This window comes from Pipistrellus hanaki, assembly GCF_964339955.1.
Source record: "Pipistrellus hanaki genome assembly, chromosome: 11".
In the NCBI taxonomy this organism is placed as follows: domain Eukaryota; kingdom Metazoa; phylum Chordata; class Mammalia; order Chiroptera; family Vespertilionidae; genus Pipistrellus; species Pipistrellus hanaki.
The window spans coordinates 3,509,353-3,529,333 of NC_140513.1; the positions used below are offsets into that span (position 1 = coordinate 3,509,353).

General features: G+C 58.5%; 1 protein-coding gene across 12 annotated transcripts in view; it reads left to right on the forward strand.

Annotated features, from left to right (window-relative positions):
* Positions 1-19,208, forward strand: part of FNBP1 (formin binding protein 1) — a 92,136-nt gene extending 72,928 nt beyond the window's left edge. Inside the window, exons 10-18 of one of the 12 annotated variants that reach the window (XR_014796423.1) lie at positions 691-873; positions 5,995-6,009; positions 8,734-8,843; positions 10,437-10,569; positions 11,322-11,440; positions 11,677-11,816; positions 12,518-12,676; positions 16,704-17,370; positions 17,410-19,208. Coding sequence is in view for 11 of the 12 variants with exons in the window: in XM_084899818.1 (XP_084755944.1) it covers positions 691-873; positions 5,995-6,009; positions 8,734-8,843; positions 10,437-10,569; positions 11,322-11,440; positions 11,677-11,816; positions 12,518-12,696 (879 nt within the window). In the remaining variant the exon portion in view is untranslated. Of the gene's footprint in view, positions 1-337; positions 354-690; positions 874-5,994; positions 6,010-8,733; positions 8,844-10,436; positions 10,570-11,321; positions 11,441-11,676; positions 11,817-12,517; positions 13,145-16,703 lie in introns of those variants that run through there. The other 11 variants (XM_084899823.1, XM_084899818.1, XM_084899826.1 and 8 more) reach the window with 11 other exon arrangements.
* Positions 19,209-19,981: the final 773 nt, after the last annotated feature.

Sequence of the window (19,981 nt, forward strand, 5' to 3'; positions counted from 1 at the left end):
CAGGTGCCTGGCCTCACCATTTCCCATCACGCCACTCGCTCCTCGGGCCGCCGGTCACGTGGGCAGAGCAGGGGCAGGCGCTCTAACCATTGATCGGCACCGCTAACTGCATGGTGTCCGTGGGCCAGTAGCTCGGTTTTGAACTCATGCTAACTCGCGGATCCATGAACATGTTCCGTTCTCTTTTATAGTGTAACACGTAGGTGCATGGCGGCATTAACCGGGGCTTAACATACGATCGAGGCAACATGACTGCTTTCCCCGTAGAATGTTGACTCTTTAATTAAAAAAACGACAACAAAACTACCTTGCTGTTTTCCCAACCCTAGCATTTAAGGCCCCATCCTGCTGTGTAAGTCTGGGTGGTTTCAGACGGTTACCTTTCTGGCTCACCCCGGTTTAGAGTAACTGGTTAGAACGGTAATTTGCATGTGAGAGTCCGCATGGGCTGCTTGTCAGAGATTTCTTGCTGTTCTTCTCTTGCATTACTTACTAAAACCCGCACTCTCATCCTGTCCTTCACTTTGGCGCCTCCTCCATGTTTTCTTTTGGACCATGGCCTAAATTATGTAATTGTTTGTGTTTGACTTGCTTTTGGATCTCAAATATTATTTGATGCTTATTTTTGTTTTGTGTCTTTATCTTCTTGTCTCTGATGTTTACTGTCACTGCTCCATCTCTCACACGTAGCTTATGTCCCTCTTAACATCCCCCCATCAGCCTCCCCCCCCTCCCCCTGCCTCTGCCTCCCCCTCTGCTCTTCCCAACGGCCCCCAGTCTCCCAAGCAGCAAAAGGAACCCCTCTCCCATCGCTTCAACGAGTTCATGACCTCCAAACCCAAAATCCACTGCTTCAGGAGCCTAAAGCGAGGGGTAAGTCCTGCCGCACCCTGTCTCCCGCGTGGGCCCTGTTGCATGGTTCGCTCGGCGTCACTTACTTTGTCTGTGAATGGACTCGCTGTGTTCTCCCACGACGGGGAGCCGTCAGGACCTGTGGCTCGAGACAGGCGGTTAGGGAGAGGAGGAGGAGGAGGAAGAGAGGAGGAAGAGAGGAGGAAGGAAGCAGGGCGGCTGGAGGGAGCCATCCCGTCCCGAGTTCTTTCTGTCTTCAGTACATTCCAGAAGGACTTTTCTCCACTTCCCTTTTAAAACATTCAAGTCATTAATATTTCACCAAAAAAAGGGAAGCTCAAGGTTCAGTTTCCAAAGTTAGCGCCCTGTGAGATGAGGAATTGGAAGTCGCCGTAGAGTCGGGATATAGTTCCTTAATGATTAATCACTGAAAGGACGGAGGGTGACAAGGACACCGGGCTCTGAGCCCTGCCTCTCGGTCCGATGGGGAGGTGCGGGTCCCAGTGGTCTTCAGCTCTTTCTGGTGACCAGAGGAGATGTGGGTAAAACTCCTGTTAGAATGTCTGGCCGGAGGAGATGTTAGTAAAACTTTGAGAGAATGTCTGGCTGGAGAAGGTCCGAGGTGACATTTATCTTTAAAAGGTGAAGGAGCAGCCCCCGAGGTTTATTGAGTGCTTATTCCATGCCAGACTCTGTTCTCCACGCTCATTTACTTTACTCAGGTTATTCTACTGACAAATAAGAAAACAGAGGCAGTTTCCTCTCTCCCTCTCTCTCTCTCTCTCTTTTTTTTTTTTTTTTTTTTTAATATATTTTATTGATTTTGTACAGAGAGGAAGGGAGAGAGATACAGAGTTAGAAACATCAATGAGAGAGAGTCATCGATCAGCTGCCTCTTGCACACCCCCTACTGGGGATATGCCCACAACCAAGGTACATGCCCTTGACCGGAATCGAACCTGGGACCCTTCAGTCCCCAAGCCGACTCTCTATCCACTGAGCCAAACCGGTTTCGGCGTTCTCTCTTTTTTTAAAACCATAATTAACACAGTGAATTTTATTCCCCCCCTCAATTCTATGCTCAGCAAACCTCTGTTCAGAACTTCCCTAAATGGTGAGTGTGTTTTCTTTTGCACACACATGCACACACATATTTTTGTTTCTCTGTGTTAGTTGGGTCTGATTGGTATCAGTGCCAAAACAGAAAGCAAAAGGAGAAGGAGAAAAGATAAAGGAAATGGATTATAGAAGTGGGATTAGGAAATTCAAAGCGAAAAACAAATCTGAGGTTTGGGGGAATAAATTTGATCTTTAAGCAATTTCAGAACAGAAGGCGCATGACTGAAGTGGCACAGTCCTGGCTGCGGTTTTGTTTGTCCTGTTTTTTTTAAGACGATGGTGCCCAGACAGGAAAAGCATCCTGGGAGATAGATAACACGCCTGTGACTTCAGTGTCTTTTACTGTATCGTGCTTGCTGCTTTCAGACCCAGATTGAAGCAGTTTCTGTGACCAGAATGGATAAATCTTGTGCACACACTTCTGAGCCGATGTTGTTTCTAAAGAATTAGACAAGATAAAGTCCTTTTTGTTGTAAGTCGGTGACAGTTGTAAGAAAATGTTGGTTCATTGAACATCTTTAAAGACTGGCATACCACTTGAGCATTATTATTATTATTATTATTATTGTAAATATATTTTATTGATTTTTTTCAGAGAGGAAGAGAAAGGGATAGAGAGTTAGAAACATTGATCAGAGAGAAATATCGATTAGCTGCCTCTTGCACACGCCCTACTGGGGATGTGCCCGCAACCAAGGTACATGCCCTTGACTGGAATCGAACCTGGGAACTTTCAGTCCGCAGGCCAATGCTCTATCCACTGAGCCAAACCTGTTTTGGCTTGAGCGTTATTATTAACCATTATTTCATCTCTACCCTCCATTTGTTCTCCATTTGCAATCTACAAAGTGTAATTTTTTTGTCTTAAATTAGAATTTCTTTTTCCGGTCTGAGCAAAGGACTTCTAAAGTGCGGGCCATTTTGTCCCATGTTTTAGAGTTAATTATATGGGAAAAGGCCACCAAAATTGCTCAAATGATTTTGAAGATCCTTACCCATGGTTAGTCAGATGTTCCAGTCCAATGGCTACTTCCATTGTATTCACTGTGTCGTGCTCTCTTGCTGGTCATTGGCAGACTCAGTCTTTCTGTTTCCACAAAGAACTCACGAAGAGGACGATAGGGAGACGCACGTATGCGTTCGAAGCCAGGGACCACGTTGTAAGTGTGTGTGACGGCCAGGCCCGCAGGCACGGCGCAGGCACTAACCCCCTCGCCACCACCCAGCCTGGGGACTGACGGGTGCGTCTGGCAGGCTTCCACCAGGAAATGACATTCTCACCTGAGCGGCCCGGCCACCCGGGAGGAAACTAAGGGAGCCTAATTGTATAAACTCGACCCCGGGCTCCTTCCCCCGGAAAAAGGAACCCAACTCCCCGGTAACAACCAGACTTCCTGACACTGTCCGTCAGCGGAGCTCGGTTTCCCCCGCTCCATGGAGGGTGACCGCACCCCGAGAAGGCGTTACGGCAGGATCTCCCCCCTAAGACGCAGCTGTGGAGCATGGTCACCGGAGGAGGACCCTCTCCAGATGGCAGTGGTGTGGCCCGGCCACCCACTTCCACACCCGAAACAGATGAACCCTAAGGGAGTCACCCCATAAAGCTTGGAGAGCCCCTAAATCCGTGAAGCCTGCCCCAGGGCACGGCGGAGGGCACGGACTCTCTGTGGCCCTCGCACACCTTGCTCCGGTGTTTATCCCGCGGTCCCCTTTGTGGTCCTTGCGGTTGGTACCTGTGACTGCCTGGTACCTGTGACTGCCCGCAACGCGGATGCCCTAGCTCTCTGTGCCCTTGACCTCCTGCCTCCCAGGCTCCATAACTGCCGCCTGACACTGACAGCCTTTAGAACGTCCCCTTAGCAGGTGGTTCGGCTTCTAATCGCAAAAGCTCTAACTGGCTGGCTTACAGCGTAAAACCGAGAACCGGTTCCTCATCGTTCAAAGCAGCAGCAAACACTGTGAGGGCGGGAAAATGGAACGTGTCCCAGAATTTGGCACTTCCTATTGCTCCTGGGATTTATTCTCAATCCTAACGACTTGTTATGAGGAAGTGGTAATATTCTCAGGCTATTTGTTTTGGTGTTAGGGTCCCGTCCTTTATTTATTTAACTTACTTATTTTTGTTAATCCTCGCCAGAGGTTGTTTTCCCCGTTGATTTTTAGAGAGAATGGAAGGGAGAGGGAGAGACAGAGAGAAACATCGATGTGAGAGAGACACATTGATTGGTTGCCTCCTGCTCGCAGCCCAGGGTTGGGGAACATGCGGGCGAGGTATGTGACCAGAATCGAACCCTGGGACCCTTCAGTGCCAGGGCCAACGCTCTATCCACTGAGCCAACTCGGCCCAGGCAGCATCCCGTATTTTAGAATGCTTCAGAAAGACTGTGTAACTTTAAAAAACAGAACTAGCTAAATAGAGAGCCGATAGCGGAAGTTCTGACCTCCAATCCCAGGCTCTGAGAGGCAGCGGTGTGGGGCGGGAATGTGCGAGAAACAGCCGTCCCCTCCGTGTGCTCTGCGGGGAGGGCATTTGCAGCGTTTCCCGCTGGGCGCCATGAGCGTTGTCTGCAAAGAACTCAAACTGTGACGAGCAGGTCTGTGCCAAGTTCACCGGAGGGGCTCCAGCCGCCGGCACTGCCCAGAGAACGGCCACGGCTACCTGCACGGGCCCCCGCCCCCCCAGCTCTGTCTCGCAGCCTCTTCCTTAGAGGACTGCCGTTCCCCCTGCAGACGGCCTCTGAGAGCCCGGCCTGTGACAAAGACGCGCAGACTCGGAGTTTGTCTTAAGAATGAGACTTGCTAAATTCCGTGGGGGAATCTGAACCCCTCCCTCCTCCTAACGGAAAAGCAAAGGGCACTTTCCTCCAAACTCCGTCTCCGAGGTAGATTTGGGTCCCCCTCCCCGTCGCCTGAGCCTCTGGGACTGGCAGCGGCTCCTGGGCACCGACCTGCCAGATTGGCTTTGTGGCCACAGAGCGGGCCTCGCCTGTTAATGCAGAACCAGGTGTTTCTTCTCCGAATTCTGAGACCTTTTTGTCCGTCTGGGGCCCAGTGATCCCTACACCTTTGCTCACCTTCCGGCCCCGCAGGGTGGCAGCTGCAGGCTCCTGCTGATGCCCGGAGGCCCCGGCCGGGAGTGGCCTTGGCTGTGGAGACCGGTGGCTGTCTGGCTCCCAAGCTAACGTTCTGGAGCAGCTGCTCCTGCTAATTCCCCAAGTGTAAGGTGACCAGACCTCCCGCTTTTGGCGGGACGGTCCCAATTTTTAACAATTTGTCCCACGTCCCACAGTGTTTTAAAAAAGTCCAAAAGATTTAAAAGAATCTTTCCAAAAATCGGGACTTTTTTAAAACGCCACGGGACAAATTGTTAAAAATCGGAACTGTCCCGCCAAAAGCGTGACGTCTGGTCACCTTACCCAAGTGCTCCGTGCCCGCTGTGGGCAGGGCTCCGTCGATGGACAGCCTGTGACCCCCCCCTCTCCGGGGGGCGCTGGGCCTGGCGCTCAGGCTTTCTGGCTCCCCAGACCATTTCCCAGAGCAGCTTCCAGCCCTTGGTTTGCTGCTCGGCGGCCTGAGAGTTTGCCTACGTAAGAAACGCCCATGTCCCTACTTACCAGATTTCCGTCACGTGGACATACAGCTGCATGTTGGGGAGGCGGCTGCCTTTCAGACGGTCAGCCTGCAGCAGGTTGGGGGACAGAAGGCGGTCTTGTATGAGGGCTACCGGCCGGCGACTCCAGACTATTTTGTTTCTCTCTGGGCTGGCGGGGCCCGCACAGCACCACAAACGGAAACCCTGCCTTCCCCTGTGTGCTCTGCTCCGGCGACACGGCAGGTGAGGGGCGGCCGTGGGGACCAGCCCCTCTCGGGGACTTGGCACAGACCCGCTCCACGCCCTTCTCACGGCGGCAGGTGGATTTGCGATGTGAACGCGGTGGGGCCGACCACGTTCCTCTCCTTCTGATGTGTTCTCTCTCTCTCTCTCTCTCTTTCCCCGTCACCCCCTTGAACTTGTCCATGAAGCTTTCTCTCAAGCTGGTAAGCACGATTGTCCCTGCATGCCCTGGTCTGACCAGGTTCCCCTGTGTGTCCTCCGGGTGCCCACCCCGTGCCTCCTGTCCTCGCCGTTCCCTCCGGCCTGTGCTTCTCCTGTGTGCGCTGCGTGGCTCTGTCTCTGTTCGACCTCATAGCGCGAAGGCTGAGACTCTAATAGGTCCCCTAACAGATCTCCATCCTTCCCAGTTGCTAAGAAAATTAACGCTTAACTCATGATTTCGGCTATGGTGTCTGTTCTTTTACTATCAGAGCCTTAAAAACGATGACGCATGTTCTTTATTTACATACGAGCGTACACATGGAGTGCGGGAGTCTACTTATTGGCCCCTTTAGAATAAAAGCAAATGGAATCGTTGTAAGATGCTCCTCCCTGAGAGCCACAGAGCCCACGGCAGATGCAGGGACGATGCCAGGCTCAGACGGGGTCTGAGCGGCCCGCGGCGGAGGGCCGGGACTCTCGCAGGCACCGCTTACATGCGCTGGTGCCTGTGCTTAGCTGGTTGGGGAGGCCACCGATGGACTCAGTGTCGTGTTGTTTCTCACTTGTGCAGCCCCCGTGAACAAAGCTAACCATTCCACGTGTTAAAAGAGAATCTTAGCCAGCACAGCCCACAGCTGCACTTCAGGGGCGTGTAGGTTACACGCTCAAACAACACCCTGACCCGCGGGCCGTGATAACGGTGACAACTCGGCCTTCGTGGCCACCGCAGCCGTCGGTCAGGGTGGTGTGTGAGGAAATCCAGCTTCAGAAGGCTCGTTGGGCAGAAGGCCCTGCTAGGGTCTCCCGGGAACCCTGTGTCACCGGACCTAGAAGCAGCTTCGGCCTGAGCCTTCATGGCAGCGCAAGGCTTGTGGGAACCATGGTGGCCGAGGTTCGTTTTAAGGAACAACACGGAAACGCAGGCCATCTACTGAGGGGCCCTCAGGGGTCAGCTGGACTGACGCTGACCCGCCGGGAAGAATCCACGGACTTATTCCTGGAAGTCACAGCACAGTGTGTGCTGCTTACACAGTCCCTGCAGCTGTTCCCCGCCCCCCCACCACCCCCGTGCAGGTCTTCACCTGTTCATCTAGACCCGTGGCCACTCACATGCGGGGCTCTTTAAATCTTAGCTAATCAGAATGAAATAAGATTTTAAAGTTCAGTTCTGCAGTTGCACTGGCCACCCTCCACCAGCTCAGCAGCCACGCGTGGCTCCTGTGCGGGCCATTTGCAACCTCCGCACAGCCCGAGGCTCATGCTGTCCTCAGCCCCCGGTCGACCACCTGCTGGGCCCCGCCCTCAGGCAGGGGTCCCACCCCGTGTTTGTGGAGGAACAAGACAGAGCAAACAGCGCAGACCTCGCTTCTAGAGCACGCGCTGATTGGCTGTACGTAAATTGGCCCAAGAACAAGCCGCTGAGCTGCGGAAGCGATGGGATTGTGCAAATTGAAAAGCGGGGTTTCAGGTGTGATGGCAGGTGGTGCAGGAAGAAAAAACAGCCGTTTTCATATGGACGTTAGTTTGCTTCACTTTAGTTTTAGAGGCGAATGGGATCCTTGGTTTGGTATTAGGGAAGTCACTTCCATTGTGGTCTTACATCTTATTACCCCACACACACACACACACACACATGCACACGCACACACACACATGCACACGCACGCACGGACATACATGGCTTTGAGAATGCCTGCCTTTGTGTGCCCTGGTGCCGTACTGTTTGCCAGGTCACACACTGGCAGCCCGCGGCCTGGGAGCCCGGGTCACAAGCCCCCATGCCCGGCGCTCGGCAGACCCAGCTGGACTCGGGAGAGACACTATCCGGGTTCCTTCTGTCCCACCCGCTCCCCCAGCCGCCCTGCCTCGGTGTGACTGGTTCCAGAGGAAACTCTTGTCTCAATCCCTTGGCTTAGCCCTGGGCAGCGAATAAACCTCTCTTTCTTTATGGAAATTGCCCCATTGAAGTGAGGGAACTTGCTAACCATCACCGAGCTTCTAACCAGCAAGCGTGTGTCAGTCCAGACTCTCTCTCTGTTGGTGTTTTCCACTGAAATCGCCTGCTCAGAGGAAGGACGGCGGTTGTTTTGGGAGGGAATCAAGATACGAAAATACGCTCAGATGGAGGAGAGCAGCTGAGGCGGCTCCACGCCCTGCAGGGCTGGCTCTGAGGAATGTCCCGAGGTTCCCTCACGATGGCCCACAGCCTGTCCGGACCTCCAGAGGCCGAGGGCCAAGAGTGCATGGGGGAGGGAGGGCTTGTTTTCCGTTTAAACCTTCCACCCACATTCTCTGAGGAACCCGCTGTCCCTGGCACTTCGGGCATGGGGACTTTGGCCTCGGCCTGGGTCTGGGGAGAGATGGGAAGCAGGACTCAGACTCGGGAGCAGTTCCTGCGACAGGCCCTGTTTTCTATGACGAAACCCGAACTTGAAACGGCCTTGGACTTCAGTGTGGCCCCCGACAAAGTCTTAGCTAAGGCTTGTCTGGATTCTCCCCGAGTCCGAGCGTTTCCCCCGCCCTCCCCCCGCAGCTCGCTCTTGCCTTTGGGAGTGGCCGGCCCGGAGCGCAGGGCTTGGGGCCTGGTCTGCATGCGGGATGCGGTGTCCTGGGAAAGGCCTGGTGTGTGGGGACCGCCTGGTGTCCGGGTCCGGGGACCGCCCGCCGCCCGCTGTGCTCAGGAGGCCCACCCACCGCCTCTCCGGGTGTTTCTGTTCGCTCTGCAGGGCGCGGCGCCCGAGGACTTCAGCAACCTCCCGCCCGAACAGAGGAGGAAAAAGCTCCAGCAGAAGGTGGACGAGTTAAATAAGGAGATGCAGAAGGAGATGGACCAAAGGTAGAGTGGATCGTTAAGAAATCCGAGTTCAGTTTGGAAAGACTGGATTTTAATAGAAGCGCTAGCTTCAGCCACGTGTTGCCTGGCCTACTGGGCTGCTGTTACACACTGGAGGATGCTTTTATCCGGAGGTTATATTCTGAGTTTGGGGGACGAACTACAAAGGATTATCTCCTTTATGGTGTGAGAGCGTAGGTGAGCTTTTTTATACAAACGGGGATGAGAAAAGTGACCCCACCCTCTGCCTGCCCCACATCCTAGCGTTGGGTCCAAAATGTCCGTGCCTCCCTGCTTCGCGGTAAGTCACAGCCAGCCTTCTCATCCCCGCGGGGAGCGCACAGAGGGGGCCCAGAAGACAAATCACAGTGTGTCTTAGACACAGCCCAGCCCAGGGGCGTCAGTGTGTCCTGGCTCAGGAGGCGCTGCCCGGTCCCACTGTGCGGCTCCCCATTCTCCAGTGGGAAGAAACGGACAGGAAGCAGTAAGCAGATGATGTGATGTCGGGAATGGCACGTGCTGTGAAGGAAAAGGAAGGAGAGCCGGTCAGGGGCTGGTGGTGCAGCGGGCCGAGGGCTCCAATGGGGAGATGGCCTTGGAGGGGCGAGGGGGGCGGAGGGAGCAGGCAGGACACGGGCTGAGCTGCGAGGAAGCGGGCAGGGGGGTGGTGAGGGTCCCGGACATTCTCTTAAACTGTTGCCCATGGCTCAGAGAGTTTGGTTTGTTCATCCTGTGTCATTGGCTTAGATTTCTTGTTGCTCTAAACTTCTAACCATTCAAGCCCCACTGAGAGCCCCCTAAGCCAGGCCTAGTTCCCCGAGCCCTTCGGAGCTGACAGAGCCGGAGCCCGAGCGTGCATCCAGGCCCCGTACGTCCAGGCCCCGCGCGCAGGCTGCGGTGTGGGGCTCCCGAGCACAGTCTCGGAAGGCGTGGGGTCCACAGAATGCGGCTTCAAGCCCCGTGGCCCACCTGCCATGGATACCAACTGTGGGTCCCATTCCTTTTTATTTTAAATATTTTTACTGACTTCAGAGAGGAAGGGAGAGGGAGAGAGAGATATAATAGAAACATCAGTGATGAAAGAGAATCATTGATGGGCTGCCTCCTGCAGGCCCCACACTGGGGATCCAGCCCACAACATGGGCATGTGCCCTGATAGGGAGTCGAACCGTGATCTCCTGGTTCATGGGTGGACGCTCAGCCACCGAGCCATGCGGGCCAGGCCGGGTTCCATGTCCTAAGAGTTGAAATAGTGTGAAGTCACATTTCCAAGGCGACTAGCCGGGCTTCTTCGTGATGTGAACATCTTGCAGCCCGCAGCGCCCCCGAGGCCGCGGCAGCTTCGGTTTGCAGGCGCATTCCCGCGTAGAAGTTTGGGTTTTGTTTGGATTGACTTACACGTCTTACTCGCTGCAGACGGGGAACCCATCCCGAGAGGCAGCTGAGTGTTAATGCCGGCCTCTGGATGACGCACCGGGAGCAGGGCTCCTTCCTAAGGAGCCGTTTCCGGAGTGTGGACCCCGATATTCCCTCCGCCCAGCCGGGCTCCGGGTCACGTGGTTTTCAGCCTCCCCCTCCGTCTGCTCGCTTTTCCAGAGAGGCCATCACCAAGATGAAAGACGTGTACCTGAAGAACCCTCAGATGGGAGACCCAGCCAGTCTGGACCACAAGCTGACCGAAGTCATCCAGAACATTGACAAGCTGCGGCTCGAGGCCCAGAAGTTTGAGGTACGAAGAGGCTGTTGGGGGAGGGGGGGGGTGATCAACCAAAGGTTGTGCATGTGTGCATGGCCGTGGCCACAGACAACAGGGTGCCGAAGGCCTGTGGCCACAGACGACCGGGTGCTGAAGGCCTGGGGCGGGGCAGGGAGGGCTGGAGGGGCTCAGTGGGGGGAAAGGGGACATCTGTAGTATTTGCAGCAATAAAGAATTATTAAAAATTAGGAAGGAAGAGAAAAAGAAAAGAGAGAGAGAGAGAGAGAGAGAGAGAGAGAGAGAGAGAGAGAGAGAGAGATACCTTTAAAAAAAAAAAAAAGAAAAAGCTGTTGCCTCGTGAACGGGAACTAGTTCAAATGTCGCCGAAGGTGACTGTCCGCGCTGGTTGCTGTGGACACACTTCTTCCTAAGGACCCTCCCGAAAAGCCGCGGGAAAGGGAAGTGTGGCTTTCAAACTGAGTCAGTTCCCCATGCTTCCCAGTGTGACCTCAGGTCACAGAGTTTGGGAACAGAAGGAACTAGAAGTGACTTATCCCAAGCCACACAGCTGTTCGCAGCCCCGGGTTGGACAGGGTCCAGGCCCCCTGCCCCGCGGGGGCAGCTGCCTACATATGCTCTTTCCACTTCCGCTCCTCGGCCTCGGCCTTCCAGTCCATTATGTGGGGGCCCTGCCCTGTCCCTCTCCATCAGCCTCTGCCCAGAGCCGCCGAGCCGGGCTTCCAGGTTTGGGGGGCTCAGCCGGTCCCTCGTGGCTCTCATTCCAGGCCTGGCTGGCGGAGGTGGAGGGCAGGCTCCCGGCCCGCGGCGAGCAGCGCAGGCAGAGCGGCCTGTACGACGCCCAGCCCGCCCCGGCCGTCAACAACTGCGCGCAGGCCCGGGAGAGGTACAGTATCCGTGCCGCCCCGCCCCCGGGCCCCTCCGTCCTGGACGGAGCCTCACAGATCCCAGCGCCTCTGGGGGGGCCTTGTGCTCCCACGCAGCCTCTAGCTCCGAGGGGACCCGTCGAGATGGTCTCAGTTGCCAGCTCTGGCCGCACCGCGGGCGGGCGGGCGGGCGGGCGGGCGGTGTCAGCACCCTCCGGCTCGGTCGCTATAGTTGCCGTGTGCTTTCTTTCTTGAGCAGCCCGGATGGCAGTTACACGGAGGAGCAGAGCCAGGAGAGTGAGGTGAAGGTGCTGGCCACGGACTTCGATGACGAGTTTGACGACGAGGAGCCGCTGCCCGCCATCGGGACGTGCAAGGCGCTCTACACCTTCGACGGTAACGCCCCGCGGCCCCAAGCTGTCCGCACCGGCCCCACCCGTGGCGCCTCTCTGCTCAGCCCCAGACCGTCCTCTCCGCCCTCTGTCCTGCGGGGAGCCTGGTCACGTCGGGCTGCTGGCTGTGTGTTTTGCCTTTTGGTCCCTGTAACTGAGCAGCCTGCGTGGGGCTTACCGAGATTGCAGCAGAGTAGGAGTCATGTTATTTCCTGCCTCCGTCCTACACTTACAGAGCTCCCGTCCTGAGAACACTCCCTGGGGGTGGGATGCAGGCAGCGCGGGGGTGGTGTCCACCCCGGGGGACAAAGCAGAGTTGTGTCCAGCAGGCGGGGCACAGACGGGAGGAACACACGGGGACCGCGGCACTTCCTCACGGGCCTTTAGAGAACTCTGGGCTGCAGGGCATCGGGCGTGGGGCCGGGGCTGAGCCCAGGGGTCAGGTGGTCAGAGAGGAATGTAAGACCAGAGGCAGGCAGTGCCCGTGGTGGGGAGGGGAGAGTAAAGGACACATTTGGAGGAGCGGAGAGGATGGGAGGTTAACCCTGGGGAAGTCCCTGCGGCCGGCCGGGCGGGAGGTGGCACTCCTGGCCTTGCTGGAAGGGGCAGGGCCGGGCACCTGCGGACCCACCTCTGCTGTCCCTGCACCCGTTCCCTGGCCAGGCGCCTGTGCCCAGTGCCTCACGTGTTCTGCTCTCGTTCCAGGCCAGAACGAAGGGACCATCTCGGTCACGGAAGGAGAGACGCTGTACGTCATCGAGGAAGACAAGGGGGACGGGTGGACCCGCATCCGGAGGAACGAGGACGAGGAGGGCTACGTGCCCACGTCCTACGTCGAAGTCTATTTGGACAAAAATGCCAAAGGTGCTAAGACTTATATTTAATACGGCTTTCTAAAAAACTGTCTCAAAGCAAGGCCTGGCCCGAGAGCCGCCCGCACAGCCCGCCCGCCCGCGAGGCGCGGCCGCTCCGGATCCCTCGGTAGCTTTGACTGGTACTGAGTTTCGCTTGCCGATGGCATTTTTATGTGGAAAACTGCCAACTGCCAGTTTACAGCTGTGCCACTGGAAGTCGGGGAAACCCGCAGCGTCTGTAGATAACAACAGAAAGTTGCCTTTCTAGCTTCTAATCACTATTTCCCCGTTTCCAAGGCCACACCCCCCGCCCCGCCCCTGAGCGCGGTGGGTTCAGCCCTCATTTGTATCCAGTGTCTGCCACCAGTGGAACCACCACATGCTGTAACTTAGCAAACGGAACTGTGCTCGTTGGTTACATTCCACAGCCATTCACTTAAAAGCTCCTCCTTGAATAAAAACGCAAATAGAAGATTCATTTATTGGTATCAAAAGTGTGTAATCTTACCTAAGCCTGGTTAAGGTCACTGTTAGATCATCAAGACTATCCTATCATGTCCCAACAAGCATTGAAATCTGGAAGAGTTTGGTCAATTTACCCAGTTGTTTTGTTTGTTTGTTTATTTGTTAATCCTCACCTGAGGATATTTTTTTCCATTGCTTTCCAGAGAAAATGGAAGTGAGGGAGGGAGAAAGAGAGAAAGAGAGAGAGAGAGAGAGATGGACTGGTTGCACACACCCCAATCAGGGATGGGGAGGTAGATGCCCTTGACCAGGACTCGAACCTGAGACCCGTGGGTGTGTGGGCCGACGCTAACCAGCCAGCAACACCGGCCAAGGCCCCTGTTGATTTTTATACACGACTGTCCCTGTCCCCTGGGAAGCTGACAGAGCCGGCCAGCTTTGGAGTGCCCTCTAGGGGAGTGCCTGTAAAAGCAGCATTGGCCCTGCTCTGTCCTGTCGGAGGGTATGTGGGGAGCGGAGCTGTGGTCGGCTGACCCTCCCCAGGTGGGGCTGTGTCCACACAGACCTCGCTTTTCAAAGCGGGGATGGAAAGAAATCATTGGCGTCTTTAAGCCCCAACATGTGGACTGAGTGAAGGATGGTTTTAGGGTGGCCAGCGGGTCTCATCTGGTTAACACAGCGTCTCACCATCTCCCGGGGAAACTGGGTCACCGGGGATTGGCGTTTTGAAGTTGGCAGGACGGGTGGAGAGACAGGCGGTGCCACGCCCCGCGTCCGCACCCGTCCCCAGGACCACCTGCGATCGCGGGGACGGCGGCCAGTGCTCCCCTGAAGGTGTCGGTCCCGGTTCTCAGTCCGTCCCTGTGGCTTTGAGAGGGATTCGTGTCCTTCCCGCCTTTAGGAGATGAGCTCCTTCTCCACACCGAGGGCTCCTTTAAAAGCTCAGGTCACTGGGAGCTGATTTTTTTTTTTTAATATATATTTTATTGCTTTTTTACAGAGAGGAAGGGAGAGAGATAGAGAGCTAGAAACGTCGATGAGAGAGAAACTTTAACCAGCTGCCTCTTGCACACCCCCTACCGGGGATGTGCCCACAACCAAGGTACATGCCCTTGAGCGGAATCGAACCTGGGACCCCCTGGTCCGCAGACCGACGCTCTATCCACTGAGCCAAACCGGTTTCGGCTGGGAGCTGGTTTTTAAAGCCAAAGCGCCCCGGGTGGGAGTCCAGGACCCGGCGGGAGGCTGGGCGTTTGCTGCCGCCTACAGCGGGGGGGTCGCAGCCATTGCTGCCAAGGGCCACCGAGGGGGGTGGGTTGCCTGGCCTTTAAGAATGCCCTTTGTGTTTAAATACACGGCCCCGGAGCTTGCTGAGCTCGGGGGTCTCGTCACATGGGACACAATTGGCATACAGTCTTGAAGGCAGAAAACCGATGGGTCAGCCTGATTTTTTTAAACAGAATTTTGTGATTCAAATTTCTTCAGAACGTTATACCCATCAGGACACGCAGCCTGAGCCCAGCCCTCTCGGGACTCAGTTCCCCTCCCTGCTGAGCACGGCAGCGAGAGAACCAGCCGCCCTCAGACCAGGCTGCGGCCCGGGAGCAGCAGGAGGGCACAGCTGAGGCCTGTAACCTCGTTTCCGGAGAAAGCAAACACAGCGGAAAAGCCTGAAATGGGGCGAGAACACATTAGCCTTTTGAAAGCGGCCCTGAGAGGGTGGCCTCCGGAGGTCTCCCCCTGCTTTGCTTTTTGTTGGGGTAGTTTTCCCTTTAGCGGGATCAGATTCGGTTCCGAAAGCAGCTCGGTGGTTTTGGGTTGGGGGGGTCCGGGGGCATAAATTCCATTATTAGGTTGTACCCTCTGTGCCCACGGCCCAGGAAGGGATGGAACAGGGACTCCGCAGCGATACTTTGTCGTCTCACTGAAACAGCTCCCACAGGATCCGGAATGTCCCTTCCGCCGGAGTTTACTTTGTTCTCCTCCCTGGTTATCTGTTCAGACACCGGCGGCCGAGACTCGGCTTGTCTGGCCACGCCTTCTCCGCTTCCCTCAGCACTTCTGCTACCCACGCGTGTGCAGAGCCATTACTCCCTCCCGTTCGCAGGTCCCGCCGCCTCCCGGGCCGCCCGCCCGCCCTCCGCCACCACCCCCTTATCCCCCGGGGCCGCCCGCCCTCCGCCCTCCGCCCTCCACACACACACACACCCACCCCCCACCCCCAGGGCCCCCCGCCCTTCACACCCCCCCCTCACCCACGGGCCACCCTCCGCCCACCACCGCCCTCACCCCCGGAGCCACCCCCACCCCCCTCATCCCCCGGGGCCGCCCACCCTCCGCCCTCCGCCCTACACACACACACACACACACACACACACACACCCCACCCCCAGGGCCCCTCGCCCTTCACACCCCCCCCTCACCCACCGGCCACCCTCCGCCCACCACCGCCCTCACCCCCGGAGCCACCCCCACCGCCCTCATCCCCCGGGCCGCCCTCTGTCTGCACTCCCGTCCTGGGCATGTGTGGCGTCTACGACGTGACGCTTTAAAAATTGCCTAAATATTTAGACTCCAGTGGCTTCGCCAGCCCTGGGCTGGGACCGTCCGCTCTCGGTTTTGTTTTGGAAAGGGATCTCTGTGAAGTGCGTCCACCAGTCTCCCCCAACACGTGTGTGTGTGTGTGTGTGTGTGTGTGTGTGTGTGTGTAGTATATACTGCAGACGCCACCTAAGAGCCCCGAGGACCACTTGACCGCACCGTGTTAACGTTCTGCTCTTTTGATCTGACTCCGCTGCCTAATGACCTTTTTGTTTTTGGAACCGGAAGCCAGCCGGAGGGAGGACCGTCGGTAGCTAGGGCCCTGCCGGCAGCTCCGCTCCGGCTTGTAGCCACGGGGCTCTGAGTAAGTGCCCGCCTCTCTCTGTCCTCCCTGAAAGGACAGGCTCTGTGTGGCTCCTCTCAGCTGTACCCCGTCCCCCTCTAATAAACGGCTCTCCTCCGTGTGGCCGGTGATCCGTCCCTTTCTGAGACTGTGACTGTGCCTCGCCTGCAGTTAACGCCTGATCCCCGGCCGGGGATCGTCCCACCCAGTGCTTCTAAACACCCCGCCCGCGGCCCCTGCCGCCCTGCGTGCCCCGAGGGCCGAGTCTGTCTGGTTTCTCTGCTTCCCTGGAGAGGAAGAACTTTCACTGTTTACGATAGGCACCGAGACACGAGATGCACCGCCTCTGTGTGCGCTGGACGTTTAGGCCGGGGCCGCGGTCTGAGAACCGGCCCGCCTCCTGGCTTTGTTCTGGGAGGCCGGGCACCTTCCTTCTCTCCAAACGGAGCTTGTGGGGAAGATGAGCTGGGGGGTGGGGGGGGCCCACCATCCTGGGCGGGGGGCTTCTCTGGAGGAAGCGTGGAGACCAAACCGTGAAAGTTCTTATCTGTGGTGTGGGTGGCAGCCAATCTCGCTCTAAGGTTGCCCTCTTTCCCTCCATCTACTCCCCCAGCCCCCCGTGCAGTGCCGTGTGCCTGCCCCTGGCCTCGGCCCCTCTGACAGAGCTTTCTTCCTGTTTGTGTTGTAGATTCCTAAGGCGGCCGAGGAGCCGGAGCCGGAGCCGTCCCAGTGGAACCCTTCGGGCTGCTCGTCTCCACGACCAGGCTGGGAGCCGGGCCGGGCCGAGTGGCCGCGTCTCCGGGCCAGAGGGGTGGCCCGGCTGCAGCCGCCGCCTCCGCTTTCTTCCTCCACAGCATGCTCCCGCGGCCGCTCCGCGGCCTCCGTCCCGGCCCCCACCCAGCAGGACCGCGGAAAGCAGCGGGCACGGCTCCCCCCGCCCCCACTCCGGCCCCCACCCGTCCTCCCGGCGGCCCCGGCCCGTCCACGGTTCACACTGTGCCTTCGGTGACAACCTGCCGCCGGTCTCCCGGGAGACCCCAGAACCGGGACAGGAGGGCCGGACCCGCCAGGCGGACTGCGCCCGGCGCCCGTGACTGGTCCCTCCCGCGTCCACCTGAGAGGAGACTCACCTGGGCCTTCCTGACTTGGGACCTGGGCTCTGGCTGAGCGTCGGCCCTCGCAACACCTCACGGCCTGAGAGCCTCCGTGGCGGGCACGAGGGCGTAGACGCACACACATACATGTATATCCGTGTGTGCACATGCATGCACACAGTTTTGGTTGGGGCCCTGCCTTCAGGGGGTCCACACTGGAGGTCGAATTCCAGTCCTCGGCCCCACCCTGCTGTCCTGCCTGTGTCCACCTTGCGGGGGGCGGAGGGGCGTCCCCCCGAGAACGGCAGCTGTGGCACGTGGTGGCCGAGGAGCGCCCGCGCTCTGCATGGACTCGCTGCCGAGTGAGAGCTCCCCTCTCTGGGGTTCCAAGATCTCCGCCTCGAGGGTCTCAGTGCTTCCGTCGCCAAAGGTCCTTTGCGCTGTCCTGGGCGTGGCCTGCGGCTCAGCCTCCACTTCCATCCTGTGCTCTGGGCCACGCGGACACGGAACCCCCTGCGTTTGCCTCCCGGGCTGCCTCTCCTTCGGCGGCGGGGTTCTGTTTGGGGGCCGCGCAGCCGGGGGCCGCGCAGCCGGGGGCCGCAGGCCGGGAGCTCGGGGGAGCCAGGGATGGGTCGCCCTCTCCGGTTTGGTGCTGGGTAGCTCGGCGTCACCTCCTGCATCTTCAGTTCTCATCGCGGATAAGGCCAAGACAAGGCAGTCTCCTAGGAGCCAGAGGGTAGGGGTGGGGCGGGTCCTGAGGGGCGGGCCCGTGGCCAGTAGGAAGATGGCTCCTCTCGGCAAACCCGGGGTGACCGCACACCACCCTCTGGTTAGTCATCGACCCTGGTGACTAGGCCCTGAGCGAGCGGGTGCCGGGGGAGCAGGGGGAGGAGGTGGCGTCAAGTGGAGGGTGAGTGAGTGGCCACTGGGCCCTCTCGCTCTTTCTTCCCAGAAGTGGGGCTGGGCCCAGACCCCGCAGAGGGAGCCGCCAGCACAGCAGAAGCCAGTCCCGGGAGGGGCGGGCTCAGCAGGCGGCTGACGCTGCAGCCAGGGTGCCAGAGGTGAGAGGAGTCAGGCCCCTCCCCCCACATCCCTGCAAACTCACAGCAGCGTCCAGGGCTGCTCTGGGACAGTGACCTGGTCTCCAGGATCCGCAGTCACCCCGTCCGCAGGCCGCTCTCCCGCGCTCACGGATGTGACGGCTCCGAGTCTGCCCCAGAGCCTCTTGTGCATGTGCACTGCGTCTTCTGATGGGTCAGGTCGGGCACTGCCGCAGCTGGGGGGGCGGGCAGAGGCCGCACCAGCCTGTCCTGTTCACGCCTGTCCTGTTCACACCTGTGCTGTTCACGTCTGTGCTGCTCCATACAGAACATGCTTGTGTCCTCGTGTACCCGCCCCTCTCTCCCTTCCGCACCCCTGCGCCCGGCAGCGTGGAGACCCCGTGCCTGCCCCTCGGCACTCCGCTCTGTGCCCAGCAGCGACCCAGGAAGGAGCGATGAGCCGCCAGCCCAGCACCGCCGTTCACGCCCCTGTGGACCCGTCTGTTACCCCGGAGCCCCCGCCTCTCGCAGGAGCCGGACCTCCCTGCGTGCTGCCCGCCCCCCCGGACCGCTGCCTGTCACTCCCGCCGCCGATAGAACATCGTGTAAGCAGGACACATCTTTAAAGGGCCTGAGACAGAGAGGGGCGTGCCCTTTGCCCTCGCAGGACGGAACCACAAGGGACCGGCCCACGGGAGGGCTCGGTCTGGGCCTGGCGCTCTTAGGCTGCCACGGCGACCGGTGCCGGCTGGTCTCGCCGGTGGAGCGCGGAGGCCTCGCCGGCCTTTGGCAGCAGCTGCCATCACCCGAAGTTTACCGAACGGAGAACGGGACGTGGTCGATGCTAAGTGTTTTTCCAGAAACGTGGGTGCGACTAAATGGCTCCGCCTCCTGTGCTTCTGTCATCAAAACCGTCTTTACACAAAGTCACCCGGTGTAGCCACGGCCATTGCCAAGGCTCTGGAGATGGATTAACCCGAATAGAGGCCACAGGAAGGCCCCCTCGGACCTGCACCTCCATGTTAATCTCGTGTCAAATAAACGTCTCCCTGGCGTGGAGTCCGAGTGCTTTGCTGCAGGAGGGGACGCCACTGAAGCAGGTGGAGTCCCTGGGGCTGAGGCTGGGGCTGGCCCGCTCTCCCCATCCCCTGGGCCTGACCAGGCAGTCCTCCGCTCTGCTGGGGCGGGGCCTGGGGGCGGTCTGGCCGGATGGGTGATGGGATTCAGGTGGGCCCAGGCCCGGGGTTTGGGGAAGCCTGTGATGGCCAGGAAATGGTTCTTTGCAAATTCAGCTGCCGCACCTCTAGGGGTTCAGGGCCCTGTTGTGGGGGCTGGGGCATTTATCAGTGTCTGCGCACCAGCGCTCCAGCCCCCCTCTGCGCGGCTTGGCTGGGGCCCCTGGTTTCCCTGAGGCTGCGGACTGCGGCGCTGGAGCGCGGGGCCTCCAGCCTCCCCCGTCCCCGCTCCCCTGGCTGGAGCCCGCTTCCATGGCCGGCATTGAACTCTCACCCCGGCCCTCGGGAGAGACCGACCTCTGGTTCCCAAGGGTCTTGGAGCAGCCGGTGTGAGCAGAGCCGTTTGATAAGTCAAGTTGGGCTCATTGCTGAGGGGCCTTGGCCTCCTCCCACCGGGGTGTGTGTGTGTGTGTGTGACCCCTCTAGAGCGAGGGCCCCCCCAGCCCCTCCGAGAGGCTGCTGCCGTGGGCCAGAGCCTCCAGCGGCCGGCCCGGCGTGGTCCCGGTGAGAGCCGGGCAGGGGGCCAGGTGACGGTACCGCCGGAGGCCTGCTGTCCGCTCGTCCGCAAAGGTCTCGGGAGAATGTTCCGGCGTCTGT